At 39.0% G+C, this 18,441-nt stretch overlaps 1 protein-coding gene across 2 annotated transcripts in view; it reads left to right on the top strand.

The window, feature by feature from the left end:
* The window catches only part of RELN (reelin), a 283,103-nt gene that overhangs the window by 127,465 nt on the left and 137,197 nt on the right, over positions 1–18,441 (top strand). For both annotated transcript variants that reach the window (XM_050323631.1, XM_050323630.1), the window contains exons 7-8: positions 5,369–5,465; positions 9,012–9,063. In XM_050323631.1, coding sequence (XP_050179588.1) covers positions 5,369–5,465; positions 9,012–9,063 — 149 coding nt within the window. The remainder of the gene's footprint in view (positions 1–5,368; positions 5,466–9,011; positions 9,064–18,441) is intronic.

The following is an 18,441-nucleotide window of genomic DNA, read 5'->3' as shown; positions in this document are numbered from 1 at the left end:
GTGAGCCTTTCAGCATAAAGGATTTGTACAGTAGCTCTGCCTCCAGTGAGGACCCTCTGAGTGGCAGAAAGCTCATTCTCATTTGATTGTCTAGTGGGAGTTAAATCAGGAATTATTAACAGTTGTCGCCATCCATCCTAAAATTGCATTTTTTTTCCCCTGGCAGCTGCTAAAATCCCGTCTTTGCCACAAACAATTGTGGTAAGTGCTCGGGCTCTGTTTCCAGCCCGGCTTGGTCCTGGCCTGCCGTGATCAGAGTGCGCAGCAGCAGCTGCCTCGTGTGCGCTGATACCCCACCGGGGCCGTGCCACCAGGGGCCAGTTAGACTAAGCCACTCTAATAATTTCTGAAACCATTACTTGTGTGAAGATGAAAAGGGAAGTGTTTGTATTTTCCTATGATCTTTTCTGTTCTCAAATCCTGCATAACACTGGCTTGGAAATGATTAATATTTTCCCGCTCCTCCTGATCCCATGTCTGGCATGTGCAGCTCTCTCTGGCAGAGATGCACCATCCAAGTGCACAAGCAAAGCATTTTATTGCTTCTCTGTGTGTCTGATTTTATGAGTCCCAGCAGAGCCTGTGTGTCACTCCATCGCTGGGAGAGGCCTCACATCAAATAACTATTTTACACAAGGGCACTGTATGATTTCCAGAGTGATTGCCTGGTTTTTATGGAATTCTGCTCTTTCAAATACATTAAAAGACACATCCTTCCCAGCAACCATCTGTTTCTTTGGAGGCTCAGGAACAGGGAAGAAGTGGGTGTGAGTGTTTCTGGAGAGGGAAGAGAACGGGAAGGTTGGGATAGGGTTCTTCATAAACAGAAAAATCACAGCACCTGGGAATGAATTCCTGACCTAAATCAAAGTTTGGTGATTGAAGGAAAGAAGGAGAATCTGCTGAAGTGGGAAAGGAACAGGGAGAGGGGAGGCAGGAGACAACACATAAGGAGAAGGAAAGAGGAAGATTTCTATGCTGAGAATGCAGGAATGGGAGCATGCCTCATCTTTCTTATTTTCTGGGGACTCTACAACTGTGAGGATTTTCTTGTGTGGTTTGTCCAACTAATTTTTATATTATTTCCTTCCAGTGTGCAATCATGTCAGAATATGATTCATTTCAAAGTCCCCAACCCATAAGCAAAAGTCTGCTCACTTAAGCAAAGATTTCCTCATTTCTTGGGTCTTATTTGCCATTAAATTTACAAAGATCTCTTGTTTTGTCAAGAAATATGCTTCACACATTCATAAATGTCCAATTTATATTATATCTGACTTGTGTTACCTGTGGAAGTTAAGGTAGGTGAGTGATTCCCAATCCATGGTAAATGTAGTGCCAATGTCCATGCTCAGTTTGTCACTGCTGACTTGTGGAACTAATTAGACAATAATGTTTAGTGCATTTTTCAATGAGAAGTCCAATAGTACAGGTGACTGGTGGTGCATCAGACTTGCTGAAAACTGACAGGACACTGTTTGATCAGAAAGCTCAGAAACCACGGAAGTAATGGATTTCCTCTGAAGGGAAAGGGGATCTGTACCATGTACCACTTGCCAGGGAAGGGTCAGGGAATGGCTCGATGAGAAGAGGTCCAATATGAGTGGTATCAGGAAGACTGTCTAGGTCATTGAGAACCTGTTCCTGTGACCATCTTGCCTCCATGTAGCCTCATAAAACTGCAGTGGAGAGTATAAAAAAGGTGCTATATAAGAGCTAAACTAGGTCAAAAAAGAACAAATCTAGAAAAAATGCTCTGTTTAATCCTATGATAAATGATTTAATGTTACAAATTTGCATAAATTAGTGAAGAATAGATGCTGACAGTAATGTATGTTTCTGTATAATAATAGTAGTGCTGTAGAAAACAGGGGATTCAGTACATTTAAAAGAAAAAGAGCCTGTACAGAAGCTTGTTGCTGGCTAAACTCTCCTTCCCAACCCGATGTCACGTTTTATCTCAAAGCCTATCAGCATGCCAAACAGCAATCACTTACAGAAGACACCCTTCTCAAAGATGACATAAAGAATAGCTGAACATGTAAAATCAATCAATAAGAAGCAGAGATTCTCTTGGTCATCACTTCTTCATGGTGTATGAGAAATGTACAGGTACAGTGATATTTCCAGTGGCAAAGAGGTGGAGGAAAGCTTCGTGACAGCAGAGAGAGGTCCTAAAGTGGTTTCCAAATTGCACTAAAACTGTGGGATTAAACTTCAGAAAGATTTATGTTTAAAAATCTCTTGGCAGTTTGAGATGTTTATCTTCTTTATAGTTCAGACATCACAAAAGACATCAGTCAATATAATGTCCACAAACTCAGGTATTGTAGAGGGAAACAAGATGAAAAATAGAGATGGGGAGACAGCAGATGTTTCCCCTTCAGCAAAGCGAAGAACAATAGCAGAGAGTGGTGGAACTCTCTAAGTCAGAGATGAGAGCGATGGCAGGTCTGCAGAGAAGTCATCTCGATAAATGCGACACATGTCAGCACTGGTAGCGAGTACCAGCTGTGAAGAGAAAGCTGAACTGATTTTAATGTGCTAAGATTTTAGACCAGGCAGGTGTGAAAGATAATGTAGAAAGCTGCACCCAGCCAGGGCAATTAATACTGTCTCCTGTTTGTATAAATGGAAAAGAAATTAACCTTCCTGTCTTCACCAGGAGAGGAGCAAATTGGATCGTTTCTAAACACGTAGTACTATGACGATGATCTGAGGAACAGCAGATCAATTATCTTGCTCTTCATGCATTCTTGTCAAGCTAATGAGCAGGTTTTTGTCAAAGGTAATGCATTTCAAAGAGAGCACAAAGGTTTGAATCAGGATTATCAACAGCCATCCAATTTCTTATGAGAGAAGTTATCCTAGAAAAGATGAGTGATGATGAGACTACTGTATTATCAGGACAGTGTTTCTGGATTTCCAGACAATATTTCATAGACCACATTGCAGGAGTAGAACAGATGAACGACTTAATCACTTTTTATTCATTGAAATAGGAGAATTACAAAATTAAATATTTCTTGGATTATGTATCCTGACCTTTCACAAGGGACTAAGTGATCCCTACACAATATTCATGGCAAAGTTTTCCTGCTGTTTCTTTCTCTCCCTGCGTATACCAAGAGTCCAGACAGATGCTCCATTATAAAACTCAAAAATGTAGGGGCAGACAATGAAAATAATTTTCATAAACAGCCATAATCCTACAGAATTCTGGATGTTCTTCTAGTTCCTGTCCCTCTGTTCTTTAGTTATCAAAGTTTGGGGATCAAGTGAAATTTAGACAGCAACAAAACACATCCTCTGTGAACTCTGCTTCTGTGACATGCTCATACAGGAAAAAAACCTCAAAGATTCTTTTATGTCTTTGATTTTGTTTCTGGAAGTGGAATCGAAACTGACCTTTAATAAAATCTCAGCATAAGGTAGAGATTTGGAAACTGGGAATAAGACATTAATCTTTGACTTCTTTAATGGACCTGGGCATAAGGAAGCCAGGCCTATGCTGAACTCACCCAGGATGAACTGAAGAGACTCAAAATAAAATGTGCAACCAATTATTCACTACATCTATACATCTGAAAACCTGACATCTGTCACTCAGCAGAGCTTAGCACTCATCGACCTGCAGGGTGTTGTACAGTGGCCAGAGTTCTACCCCCACTAGTGATTCCTAATCACTGCCTGGGTTTGATCAGCACCTAGGTTTGCAGCAGCCCATCCTTTTGATTACATGGCCCCTGTAGGGGAAAGCCCTCTCAACCCCATGGGATAGCTGACAACACCATCAGCCTCTTCCTCACAATGCGGCTGAAGATTTCATTTGCCCTGTCCAGGACCATGGTGGGGTGATGATTTTCAGATATTCAAGAACAGAAAAGTCTTTCCCCAAGCGGTTTACAGAAAGACTTGCAGATATTTAACAGAACACTTAGTAATGAAAAGACAGACAAGCAACATAAATTAGGAAAAGGGTTGGAAAAAACACAGATCCAAGGAAATTTGTGTAGGAATCAACTGTACATTGATATTATGTATCAATTATCTATGTTCTACTATGATCACTGAAATCTCTGTCATGTATGTTAACAGCAAGACCCTATCTCCTTGGGATTTATTCCTTTCCATCCAACTTCCTGTAAGATCTGCCATTCAGAAATTAGCCAGAGAAAGAAAAGACAGAAGAAAACCAAACCTTTACACACTCTTAAACTACATCTGGACCGTGGCTAGGGGAATGTGTATTTTTGGTGACAATATACATCAGAAAGGGTGGCCAAGTCCAAGCCACTTTGTGTGAGAGAAGGCAAAGAAAAAACTGCCTAAGCACTCCTTATATAAGTCCACTGCAATTAAAAACTCTAAAAAATACCAGTTATCAAAGTACAGAACAAATTCAGCAAGAAACAAGGTTTGGTGTGAGTTCACCTCTGTTTATAACAAAGCTGTTGTGATGATTAAGCTGAGCTTTGGATGCCTGAAGGCAATGTTGGTCAGTGCAATCTCAGGCAGCTTGTTGGGGGCCAGAAGTATCTCCAATATTTTTTGAAAATCTGCTCCTCATACCAAAATCCAATGCCCTGATCCTCAAAGGTGAGGGAGACAGCCCTTTCCCTGTGTTCTGCAGACAGGCTGCCCACAAAGTCCTTCATATTAAATTAAGAACGATCAGGACAGCAGCAATTAGCTGCTTCTGCAGCACTTACCAGCCTCTCTGAGAATTTCTTCATAGTTTTTCCCCTAAAGGTTGAGCAAAGTGGCAACTCTGTTAGTAGGAATATGGGATACGAAAAATACAAATAGAAGCAACACCAAATCCCACATTACAGCAGCTGAGCTCTAGGAGCCTCTTGGTACTCAGTTTTGGGGAGGGTCTGCAGCCTCAAGCCTCCTGGTCCTTTGGAGAAATAAGCCTGCAGGAGCGGGACCAGCAGAGGAGCAAATCCCACCCCCTTGTCCTCAGCTGTTCCCTATGGTAACTCCACAAGGGTGTGTTTATATATGGTATATAAAATGTGCAGCAAGGATTTTGCAGGAAGAGTAACTTCAGGGTAAATTGTACTCGTAAGAGTTCAGCTCGGTTGCCCATGGTGAGATGATTTGCTTTTGATGAGCAGGGACACCCTTTTTTAGAGGAGAGACAATTTGCAGAGTGCAAGTACTTCCAAGGGCCTTTCACAAGAGGCAGCTCTAGTACCCCATACATACAGTTGCTCAACCTTTATGATCCCCACCGTGATAACAAATAGTCCGACTTGAGCACCACGATAGAGCAGTCTGATTTTACAGTTTGCAAGCCCGGTGTGGTCTCGAACGTACAGCTTCTGATTTCCTTTTTGAACATGGTATGCTCTCCCCGCAGGTCTGAGTGCAGTAACTGTGAGGTTGGAGAGCACTGCGGGGTGATAATGCACGGCAACGCTGTCACTTTCTGCGAGCCATATGGTCCCAGAGAACTGGTAAGTGAAGGCTGGCTCACCTGCCAGGGCTGGGGCTGCAGGCTGTGAATCGAAGCTGCATCAGCTGCAGAAGTGTTGGTGTGCTTGAAGAGTTCAGCAAAGAGGCTCTTAAGCAAGGTGACTGGCCCACAGAAGTGCACCCAGGGACATCCCAGCGTTTTAAAGGATAGATGCTAACCAAAGGTTTTTGTAACAGGTTGCAAGGGACAATCTCTTGATCTGGTGTATATCCAAGTTATTTAAAATATCTCTGAAATGCTGAAAAGTCAAGGAAATAGAACTGTGTTGTCAAAGGCATCATTCTCTTTTTATTTTCAACAATGAAATAGAGACAGGGTTCATTTTTCTTCTATTATTTTATTAGTCGTGTCCCGTTTTTTCATGTCGCTGTTGACAAATGTTAATTTGGTTGTAAAACATCACTTGTGAACAATGAATCCTGCAGATTTAAACGCAGCCTGGAGCAAGCACCTGCCAGTCTCAGGAAAGTGTATGTACCAGATTGAGTCATGATGAATGGGACAGAATTCATTTTGTTGGGGATTAGTTTGGTCATAAAATTGCTATAAGAAACAACATGGTGCAATTTGCATTAACTTGGGGTCAGCTGGGTGTGGAAAATGAATTGCAATACATATAACCAATGCCCACACGCTGACGCTGGGCAGATAGCTGCAACGATGTACAGAAAGTGGGAGCTTCGGAAAGAACTGAAAAATTAAAAGGCCAGATCAAAGCCTGTGTAATTCAAAACAATTTTCATGTTTTCAACAGTCTTCTGAGTGGAGGGAGAGGCTGATTAGAGCTATTTGAAGAGCAAACATGGAAGAGGGCCATAAAACAGAAGTGGTTTTGGCCAGGCATCTTCTCTTAATTTCAGACACTGACAATTCTTTTCACAGGGTTAATTTTACATCCTTAACTGAGACCAGAATTCCACAAAGGCAGTGTACATATTGCTGCTGTGGTGAATGACAGTTATAAACACATATAAAATTAATTTAGAGATTTTACAGATAAAGGAGAATTTCTCTCACAGCCAGCTCCAGCCAGGGAATCCTGTCAGGGATGCTAAATTGCCTCTCTTCTACTTTGCATCCTGTTTGAATATCCTACACTTCTCTAACTGCATCGAGAAGAGATGCATTGTTATATGTCCTGTGCAAAAATGAAGTCACACCACTGGGATACTTTTCCCATTTTTTAAATTCATGTTTAGTTGTCGTTTTGAGCATAGGTAACACTTCTTGAAAAACAATCTATTTATGACATTTAGCAAACCCAAGGGCCCAGCTCTGAGGGATTTGGCCTGTCAATCATTAACTGTCTTCTCCCTGCTGATATGCAATTTAGACTACCCTTAGTAATTGGGAATTGACTTCAAAATCCACTGTTGGACTGTATTTGTCATATTGCCATGGGGTAAAATAGCACTACCATGACATCAGGAACTTGGAAAAAATTTATTATGATGCCAAAGTGGTATGATTAAATAATCAGCTGAAAAAAATCATCATGCTTATAAACAGCTAGCAGCCTAATAATGAAAGTATTTATAAATATTATGGCAGTGTTGCAGAAAAATCAAATCCTTCTGAAGGAATGTGCTAATGGCTTAACATTACGGATGAGCACAAGACAGAGTTCAGGCCAGAAGTCTTATCTAGTTTTATTTTTGAGTATGGACATACATTTAAATCCTTATTGTCTTAGAACCAACCTGTTTCTGATTTGTAGTTGTTTTGGCAATTTCACAACATATGTCTTCCTAACACAAATTTTAAAAACTGTTTTATTTCTCCATGAATTCCATTAATCCTATTCTGTCTCTGCTCAAAATAGCTCTTGAAATCTCTGTTATTGTGAATGGTTCCTAATACATGGATTACAGCTTTAAAATACTTAGTCAAGAAGAGTTGTATTTGCAAAATACATTATATCAACAGCTCTGACAGCTGCTGGTTTGCTTCCTTGACCTCCTTCTCTTCTCCTGACTCCCAACAGCTGCCTGTTACTACGGGCAGAGGAGTTTTTGTTACCAACTGTCTCTGTCTATTGGTGAGAATTTACCATTGGCAAGATCCTGGAAAGATGTATTGCATCAGAGCAAGCAAAGGAAAATATCTGCTAAAGGCTATCAGTTTCTCTGCAGTGTCCACACTTAGTAGTCCTTTGCATAATTTTGAAAAAAATTTTAGTGAATCTAATGCTTTTTTCCAAAGCATTGCTGAAATTATTCACAACATAGTCTCTTCTAAGTCTACATAAACACCTCTTCTGTGATAACTGATATATTTAATTTCTTGGTGATATGAGACACTGAACCTTGATAAAGGTTTTGTTTGTAAATTATAACTTTCACAACATAATTAATTGTATGTAAATTAACATAATAGGTTCTCATAACTCAAATCAGAAAGCATTTTATTATTTGGCATGACAAGTGTGATACCTAATACTGAATTGATCCTGAGAGAATGACTTAAATGGGAATGTGACTGTATTTTTAAAGGGGTTGTGTAAATGCAGCTTCCCTATTGTTGTTTAAAACCAAAATTGCCTGTTAGGTAACATAGTCTTGTTATCACCTAATCTTCAGTGCATTTCGGTGAAGATCCCATTCCTTAATATTTATAAGAAGATCCTCTCTGTATGTAATATGTACCTAGAAAAGAAACAAAACACGCCAAAAACTCAGGCCAATTCATGCAGGTCTCCACCCATTATTTTCAAAGGTATCATTTAATGAATAACTCAACTAGGTGCACACACCCCCACCATGGCATGCCTTGCTTGTTATCATAAAGTCTAACTTTCAAAATTAATTGAAAATAACCAGTTGTCCTTCACAACACAGTGCATTTTATTTTATAGCAGTTTCAGGAAAACAGTTCTAATTTGAACTCTTGAAATATCAAGAGAGGCCTCAGAGGAGGGTGGTGTGCTGAGTACAGAGGGAGCTGTTTGGTGTTTTCTGTAGGTTTCTAGTCTTGTTTGGATGTGAGCAGTGTGTAGATGCTACTACAATATTTAATTGTACATATTATGTAGTATCACCAAGAATGTGTTTGCTTTGGTGTGAACCTAAGTTCTGTTATTTCCTCTTAATATCTCATTATTTTAGGTTTACCTAATGTTATTTTTATTATTTACTAATTGTTATTTTTGGTCCTTGTTTTGTGCTGGGAGAAGTGAAAAACATTCTGTATATACAAATTTATGCTAAGCTGACCATAAACCACAGAGTTTATTTTTTCAGTCTTCTAAAAAGTGCCCAAGGACCACTGATGCACATAAATGTGCTTTTTTTCTGTACATATTAGTACAATGGAAAAAAAATCCAGTTTTGACATATGATGAGATATCAATAATCAAAATGACATAACAAAAATTTCCATGACCACTCAGCCTGAAAAGGCTGCTGATTAACAATTCCATGCACTGGAGATGTAGGTGTCTAGAGATTTTCTATGCTTTCAAAGAAAAAGAAGCAATGAATGTATTGTTTTGCTGATCTAACAAAACTGTTTGCTTCTCTTCCCATAGACCACCACTGGCCTTAACACAACTACTGCATCCGTCCTTCAGTTTTCCCTTGGTAAGTTTAGATTACTCTTTCATCTGAGAAAGTGTAAAAAGTAATTTCTGCAAAGGAAAATGGCCCTAAATTTCAGGTTTACCTTTCTGGTTGTTGTTCCATTTGACATGAGGGATTAAAAAAATCTTTTAAAAACTGCAGGTTTTTTTATTCATCTCCTAATCTGGAGCTCCTAATCTAAATTTTGGAAACCAGAAACTCCAGTGAATGCTCTGATGGTGAGAGACACAGTCACATTTGAGTTTCATTTTTTCAGTTATTTTATAATCTGACATTTAACAATATAATCTCTCCCTCTTTCTCTGAAGTGTGATTATTATTTCTAAAAAAGGAAGTATTTTAACACTTAACCCTCCTGATATATTCCAAGTTACACCTAGGTAGTGCTGTTTTTAACACATTTGTACAAAGAGAATAGGTGGGGCAGACTGAAACTAAATGCTATGATGTTCATATTACCAGTGGCATGGTTGTATGCTGTATTACTTAGACCACTGTGATTTATTGAACATTTCACTATGCAGTTGTGGCTGTAAATTCTGGTAGAAGTTGTGGCTTGGGCTGAGGGCAAATTCAGAACACACTTGATATGTTAACTCATATCTCAGTGTTCAAAATGTGAAGGATAAATGTTCTTATGATATAAATGGTTCAATAAAAAAGCAAGCAGGAAATGTAACCTGCTTCCTCAGTGGACTCCTGGATATGTGTTTCCAAATCATATTCCTATTTTTAAAAAAAGTAATTCAACAAAAGTATATCAGCAGACATGTGCTTAAACTCTGGAAATCTCAGTTGGAAATAAGAACTATCAGGTAGCTTGGCAAGCAGCTTGGTTTTTTTAATAGATTGGAAATCAAAGTCCAGGAAGGCTCAGAAATACATCATTTAAATCTGTTTTTTACCTGAAGTTGTTCATTTGGGTATTTGAAGTCATCATTACCTGCAATTGACTGCAATGTTAATAGATATAAGGATTGGTATAGATCCTTTTATTTTGAATTACTGGCTTTAAAAAGCCAGAAAAATTTATCCAATCCTCAACTGAATTATTGCATAAATATTGGGCATCTCAAATGAAAACCAGCTGGCTGCTGCCCCGCAGTTTCATTCAGCTAGTGAAAGGGTAGCAGCTCACTTGATCCTCTAGAATATGTCCCTCACTGGCAGAAGCCTTCCCACCTTTGGCTGTGCCTGAGGAGAGGTGACATCTACAGTGCTGCAAGTTTGTGATGATGGAGGAATTTCACTTTTCATGACAATTTTCAAAAATATTCTTTGGATTATCCTTGCAGTGACCCAGAGTGGTTAACAGCAGGGTAAGCTGAATGGGTTGGTAGGTATTTGTTTGCTGTCACAGCTCGGTGGCTGGTGGTTGATGCAGGCCAACTGTAGAAGGCTACCAGAAGTTTCAAAATTTGAGTTAAGATTTCAGTAGGAGCGTTAATTCCCGTCATCTGGTGAAGGTCAAATTTAAAAAATGGTAAGAAAAGGCTGAGCAGGAAATACTCTATGTGACAGGATTGTCGTGCGTATGTGGTAAGAATACTTTAAATCATACCAATAGAAACCAGTAAAATCCTTATTATGATGGAGCAGGAGAGGATGGATGCACATCTGAACAAATCAAATTTCAGCTTGAAGTTCAAAATGTGTCCTATTTCCTCATGTTCCTGTGTTGAGCTTGAAATACAGTGCAGATTGGTTTTGTAACTGATAAAAACTGGCGTGAGCCAGGGGACTGCTGCTGAGCTCAGCAGTACTTGGCTTTAAATCCAGTTTCCAGCTTATTCCCAAATGTCCGATTTAATCATAACCCTATTTAGGGATTCATCCAAGGGAATTGCCTTTTTTTTAAAAGAGTGTTTACCACTTTCTATCAACCATGGAATAGCTTAAGCTGAAACCTTTTGGGGGAGGAATCTTTATGTTAAATTTGTCACATAGCTTTGGCCACATTAAAGAGCATAGCTTTTAATTTCTCTCACCACTAATTATGAGATGGAATTTTGTACTTTCAGGTATATAGGCAGATGAGAACTAGGAAATGAAGCAAAAAAAAAAAAGGAATCTGGTTTCACCAGAAATGCTAGATTCTTTTAAACTCTGTGGTCAGGAAAGGTGACACGCTAGCGAGTTTTTCATTAGTTTGTATTCTGTGTAGTTTCCTTCATGTATCACCTATCACCCTTTAAAGGGCAAGGCAGGTGAAAAGGTGCATTTCAGATGAAGGCTTAATTAGGATAAAAAGGTAATTAGTAAGGCCTTTCCAGCACAAAGGACAACATTAATGTGCAATATCCTTTCTGAATGAGAGGAACTTGTCTGCCACACAGCATTCGCTCAGAGCTGGTGGCTTTGCCTTTTGGTCCAGGGCTGGGGTGATACTTACACTCATGCACTCTCTGTCCAAATGTGCAGAAAATTTCAGTTGCTTCAAATATCTTAATCATCCTTCACTACATTTCTTCAGGATCAAATACTGACATGTCTAGCAGTTTCCTTAATGTTCAGTGTTATTGTTAATTGAGATATTTAAAGCAATGCCTTTGGGCTCTCTCAGGCCAGAACATCTGATTCAACAGCTTGGGAACTGGATATTGCACAAAAGCCTCTGGACTCAGCTGACACATAATGTTAGTCTGATTCATTAGCTGAAATATTCCCTATTTCTCACTCCGAATCTCAGCCTTTTCCCCTTAGCTACGTCCTTGGACATCTCCAAAGTTGCACGTGATCTGTCATTCGCATAGGCCACTGTGATGGAAGGTGACTCACAGGACTGGGAGATTAGTGACTGACCTAAAGACAGGAAGAAAGAGACACATGAAATCCACGAGGAGAAGAGGAAAGGCTTTAAGGGAGCATTGCCAAGGTGTGAGGTGTGCAAGTTGTTGTGCTCATGCGTTGCTCCTTGGGTGTCCTCTCCAAGCATATGCTGCAGTGGTAGTGGTGTTTGTTGTGGGCTGTGCGTGCTCTGCGTGGGCAGTTCAGCATTGGCAGGCACTTCCCATCTTTCCTTGCCCCGCAGTGCCTCTGCACCAAACACCAAGATGAAGCTGAAGGTGCTGTGTTGAGTACAGTCAGCCTGGCTTCCAGGGCAGGTGCTCCTTGGAGCAATGAGTGTCAAAACGTGAACATTGTTAGTGGAAAATATTACCTTGAAAAACTTCGTTCCATAGCTCTCTCCTTATGTCTTAATATTAGTAGATAATTTCTGGCTGTTAAACCATATTTGAAAATGGGAATAACTTGATAAGGAAACCTCCCACTCTTCAACTTTTTAATGAAAAACCTTCAACATTCCCCTGAGAACAGGATGAGTTTGTCAGTATTATGTAGTGGATAAATACATAATATTTGTAAGGCAGAGTTCTACTTTAAAATTGCTTTCCCTTCTATTTTTATGCCATTATCACAAAGATTCTCTGTCATTACTGGAGAAAATTAGCAATTCTCCCTCCTCCTCTAATTTTCTTTAAAAAAACCTAACCTCCCTGCTTTATATTAAACCAAAATTGGTTTATGGGGGAGGGCTGTCTTTAATGTGAGAAGGCATTACAAGCATTTGGCACTTCAGGTCCAGTTTTAAAGATGAAGCCATTAGTCTTGCAAACAAAGAACTTGTTGAAGTTTCAAAAGGTTTTTTGCTTTATTTGGAGAAAAAGCTTGGACTTGGATTCTCACTTCCAAAAAAATATTATAAAGAATTTTGCAAAAATTGAGTTCCCAAATCTAGCAGATTTTACTTTGAATCAATCATTATCCTTATTTTCAGTCCCCCTCAAAACTACCTTTGGCAAAATTACCTGTGGCAAATATGTAACTTGCCATATTTAAAATTTTCCTTTAATCATAAAACCATCTTTCCATAATTGATTTTAACTGAATGACAGTAATTTCGTATGTGTAACATTGAATTATATGTTCACTGTGACAAATGAATACTCTTACAGGAATCTCAGTATGATGCAGAATAGCTTTTCCTGCAGTAGATAAAATAATAAAGACTGTACCTAAAGTTCTGGTGAGCACTGGTAATACCACTGAGCTGGCAAAGAAGATGCTGCTTTCTGAGAACATTATTTGCTGTTAACAAGGCAAACATGAAGATGCAGGATGCATGAGCAAAGGTGATCTTCAGTGCCTAATGGGTGTTAGGCCTTGACACTGGAAATTCATTAGGCATCGTTGCTGCATGGATCATATGCTTAGTCCCTGCTATTGCTAGAGAAAAGACTTGACATGAAGAAAAATATGGATCTAGCACATCAACCTTCATTAAAAACAGTTTTCAGTGAGGTTTTAGTAGTAGGCTTTAATCTGGGAGAGTGCTTTGTGATTTTGCCAGATGGACTCTGTCCCCTCAGGAAAATCCCAGTAGGTATTATCCAAAAGATGGGTCATTCATGTTATGATTTGCTCACTGGTCTAGAACCACAAGCATTTGGGCCTTACTCGTAGATTAAGATTGGCAGCTTTCTTCTGCTGCTTCTGGGGTAGAATAGAATAGAATAGAACTAGTTCAGATGGAAGTGACCTACAGTGATCATCTAGTCCAACTGCCAGACCACTTAAGGGCTGACCAAAAGTTAAAGTGTGTTGTTAGCATCTTTAACATCACTCACTCTCTTCTCTACCATCTGTTGCTGCTGCACCTTCCATTGTTCCAACTTGTTTTCTATAAACATCCATCAGATGAACAAGTTTATTGTTGATTACAGTATTGGACAAGGATAAAACTTCCAGGGTTCCATATGAATAAAATCAATCTATTACAATCACTAACAATAGCTTGCAGCAGGTTATCAATCTCCCCAATATTTTTCTATAGCAAGGATAAATGCGTGTATCTATTGGTTTTAATATGTTTAAAATATTACTGAAGAAATATTACTATTGATATTCAACTATTCAGAACTTTTTGGTAAGGACAAAACCCTATAATTCAGGGTGAAGAGATGTTACTAGGGTGATCTACATTTACTGGTACCCACTTTGTCCCCATTTTCTATCTTCCCCAAAAGGAAATAAAATGCCAAACTTTCTGCTTTTACATGCATAAATATTTCACTGACAATCTCATCGTATAATCACTTAAACCAGTAACAAAAGTAATATTTTCTCCAATCTTGTTCAAGACACTTTCCACTCTTGCAACTTTATTTTCAAGTTGAGTAATCACCCCGGCCTTCACTTCAAATTTCTTGAGCTTCTAAAATCCATCAGACCATCAGTTGTAGTTAATTGCAGAGTCCTGTATTACCTGTGGTGACTTTAGATTTATACTGGCATGTTTTTTAGAGGTGTATGAGCAATACACATACCAAGGACTTCCATGTGGCTTAGTTTATTTACAGTCTGTTTTTAATGCTGCTGATTTCACAGTCATCAGTGACTGTAATGGAGAAAACTATTTAAAGTATGCTATTGATTGCTTTTGATTAGCATATGAGTAAGGGTCACTGATTTGGATACAGACCTTTGACATAATGATTCCGAAAGTGTTTTCATTTCATGTCCTGCCTCAGCCTAAGACATCAGGTTACTGAATCATTAACCAGAAGCCTCTGTTTCTCTTCCTGAACTACCAAGGTCACTAGGATTTATATGAGAGCTGTTTTACTCAGAAAATCCATGGCCTAAGGGTCGCAGTGATGTTTATTGAAGACAAAGCACAGATAGTGTTTATCACCTTTAGAAAATAAAGTGCAATTTTTTCAGGCTTATTTTTGTCCTTCATTATTTTGGAGTGGCAATTTGCCATTGTTACCAGTGTGGGTCTTGCAGAATTAAATCATAAAATGTATTTGATTATATAGATAATGAAAATACTTTTTTGCTTTGATGTATGTTCAATCTACAGATTATTATTATTTAATCATCATCATCATTAGAATTGTTGAATGTACCCTTTGGATTAGTCCTTACCTGCCAAGCTTCTGTGCTTCAGGAAAATAACATTTACTTCTCTATTAACCTCAGCAAATAGGAGATCACGATAGACAAAAATAATCTCACAAAAATAAATAGTGCAGCTGATTCACTGACCTCCATATATTTCTGTGGAGGAATTAGCAGTCTTTCTGGGCTGTCTCCTAAAGCAGCATCTGGAGGGCTCTGCAGAACATCTGGGCAGGATGACGATCCTTTCTCCTTCCAGCCAGAAACATCCTGACTCCACTTTGGCTCAGCCACGTGAACAACGATGACTGCATTTGGCCCTGTGTGACAGTCTGAAGGCATTTATCATTTATGTCCTTATCATGTTTTAATTCAGTTCTGGTGGCAGCTGTTATATTGACAGTAGTGCTTTTGTGCTGTCTATTTATCCTCTGCTTGAATTCAGACCACTCGATAGAAGACGTACAAACACGTTATGTTAAATAGGCCTTAGCTTTGGCTGAAAGGAACCATTGCTGATGATTTTCTCCTTATTCTCCATTTTGTTTAGTCAGTTTTACAATTAGCAGAAGCTATCAGATGACTGACAAATGCTGTAATAGCCATTTTGTGAGATAGCACTGGGCTTACCCTCAACAGAACTGAATAGACATGAGCAATCTCCTTCAGAATTGCTATGAAAATTCACTCCCATGCCTCTAGAGAAATACCAAAGTGAGAAATAACCCCCTTCTGAATTCAGCATGAAAGAGTAATTGATCTTTTAGATCACTTGCTATCTTGTTAGCTGAACACACAAAAAAACAAACCCTCATTGAAGAAACTATAGTGACAAATGTCTTGGGTACATTGAGCCACCTCCTTCCCTTTAGTCACCTGCACAGATGATTTGCTTCAGTCACCCAAATTTCTCCTGCTTCAGTGCCTTCCAGGAAGCACCAGGTTTTCTGTGCAGGCCTGGCACATCCATACAGTTGTGTTGATAGTGGTACCAGCAGGGAGGAGGTGAACAGTTCTGGTGGCCACAAGTCAGATAGACAATCTTGCATAAGGCAAACTAAAGCACTTCTGGGCTAGCATGGGGTTCTAAAGGATTTAATTGCCAGGAAACTGGGTAATAAAATTTTGTTAGAGCCCTGAACTGAGCTTAAAAAATGCATAAACCACTTTTTACAATAGGTTTGTTAAAGCACTAATGTCCATAACTTCATTGTTACTACATTTAGATCCAGTTCCCTTCTAAGCAACAAGAACCCAGCACTGAGTATATTTGAACCCCCACGTTGTTCTGTCCTAATTTCTTTCCTATACATTTGTGAAAAGTTTGATAATTTGATATAATTCAATGCCAAAATTGCTGTAATTCACCATTCTGCATTTCTTCTGCTTGCTTCGTTTCCCATTTTCCCCCAATTCATATTACAATTTTTTTGATTGGCTACCCAAATTGCTATTTGCTATTGCCTGACATGAAACCTACTAGTTTCCTTTTCCTGGCAGAGAAGTCCTTTGAGTTTATGCATATATTATAAATTGCATCTAATGTGAAAGAATAACACAGATGAGTAACATTATCTAGTACTTTTCACATAGCATGTGGAAATGTTGGATGTTGTTTATTGATGTTGCTGAGTTATAAAACAGGGGCTGCCTCGATAACACCTCGATTGAAACCAGGGTTTAAAGTTGATGGTGTATTTGAAAGACATTTTAATGGCCTTGGGGCAAAATGATTTGTGTTGTTTTGGTGAGCCCAAGGTTACAATGAAATATTGTCTTTATTACTTCTGTACCAGGGCTCCTCAGCCACTGTTGGGAATTAAAATGTGAACATTACAGATTTACTACATGAAGAAAAGCAGAAAAGATAAAGAGAGCCTCAGGATTCAGATCCAGGGCAGGTGGCCGTGCCACCACCTCACACTCAAACGTGAGCCATTATGGAATTGGTCTCTGCAAATAATAAATGCTATATTACAGATGGACTTTCATCTTAATCCTGCTCATATTACTGTATGAGGATAACACTTTTGTATGATTAAAAATGTCCATTTTTGAATTAACTCAAACAACAAAGCATCTGTAGGTCCCAGGGAGGAAGCAGAGAAGCCCCCAGCTCAGCAAAATGCCCCTGGCTCTTTTTCCATTGGGAAAGGGAAGGGGTTTCCTTGAAAGCAAAAGCATATAAAAATGGAAAAGCCCATCAGGAATTGCAAAAAACCCAGCTTTTACCAAACTAATTATTATCTACCCCCGTATAAAATTAAAGGCAGGCAATCAGTTTTATAGAGTTTCAGAAAAGCAAGACACCTCAGCTCAGAACTTGGCTTGAGACAAAATATTTCCTAGATTTTCTTGATGCCAGGGTATTTCATTAAAACAGGCAAGGAAAGGACTTTCAAATCTCTGTATTCAAGATTCCTCCTTTTACACAGCAGTTCTTGGGACCAATGTGTGTTTTCTATTGCCTTTCTAGCCTGGACTGGCTGTAGAGACCTGAATAAAATGTCCTAAATTTTAACCCTTCCTAAGAGGTTTTTAATACCTTTACCAGCACCTTGTAGTGTTCATTTTCTTGGTTACAGACCTTTGCAGCTGACCCAGGCTGCTAAACACAGTTACACAAAATGTCTCTTTTTATTTACTGATACATATTTGTGTACTTCTGAACTACTTTAAGATGGTATCATTTACATTTTGCCCAGCTTCACTGAAAGGTCACCCTCTGCCATAGAGGATCTCCACACATTAACTATTTAATGGCAATAATGTTGAAGCATACAATATGGGTATACCAGTAGGAAATGCTTCCTGAATGTTACTACTTGGTCACTACTTGGTCAGACATTCAAGAACAACTATAAGAGTATTTTTTGAGCACTAATGATAGTATTGTTTCAGTAGCTGTAATCCCTGTGTATCCATGTCATCAAGGTCTTAACAAGTTTGTTCACTTCACCTTCAGAAAGGTGCTCTCTCCAATATTAGTGCACTTAAGAATATGTTTAAATTTAGAAGCATCATGAAATTATTTATTTGGCAACAGATATATTACCCAATCACACACCTGCTGGCTGTGTCTCAGAAAGAGATGATACAAATAGCTGAGCATCTTTACAACAGAATAAATTGGAAACTGGCATTAGGGGAAACACAGCTTTCTGCCTGGTTTATTTTTCTCTCCTTAATGTTCTCAGCAAAAAAAGCACTATGAATTGTGATCTGATCTTGTTCATTAGAAGAGAACAAATTTGTGTGAGCACAGGAAGCACATCATATCTCTGAATATAAATAGACTAAGAGGAAGTTGAGCCAGATAAGAATTTCCTCAGACTTCTCATCTATAGGAAATTAGCTGCATTAATTCATAAAGAGTGCATTTGCTGTTACTGGGAATCCTGGCAGGAGGTGGGTAGGAAGAGACCCATGGGTGGTCACCTGCTCCAGTGCTCCCCACTATGCTCCAACCAGGAT

The sequence above is a fragment of the Myiozetetes cayanensis genome, unplaced genomic scaffold (genome assembly GCF_022539395.1).
Source record: "Myiozetetes cayanensis isolate MyiCay16 unplaced genomic scaffold, myiCay2020 scf3, whole genome shotgun sequence".
Taxonomy (NCBI): domain Eukaryota; kingdom Metazoa; phylum Chordata; class Aves; order Passeriformes; family Tyrannidae; genus Myiozetetes; species Myiozetetes cayanensis.
The sequence above is the reverse complement of the archived record's forward strand: the minus strand, read 5'-3'. Positions and strand labels throughout refer to the sequence as shown.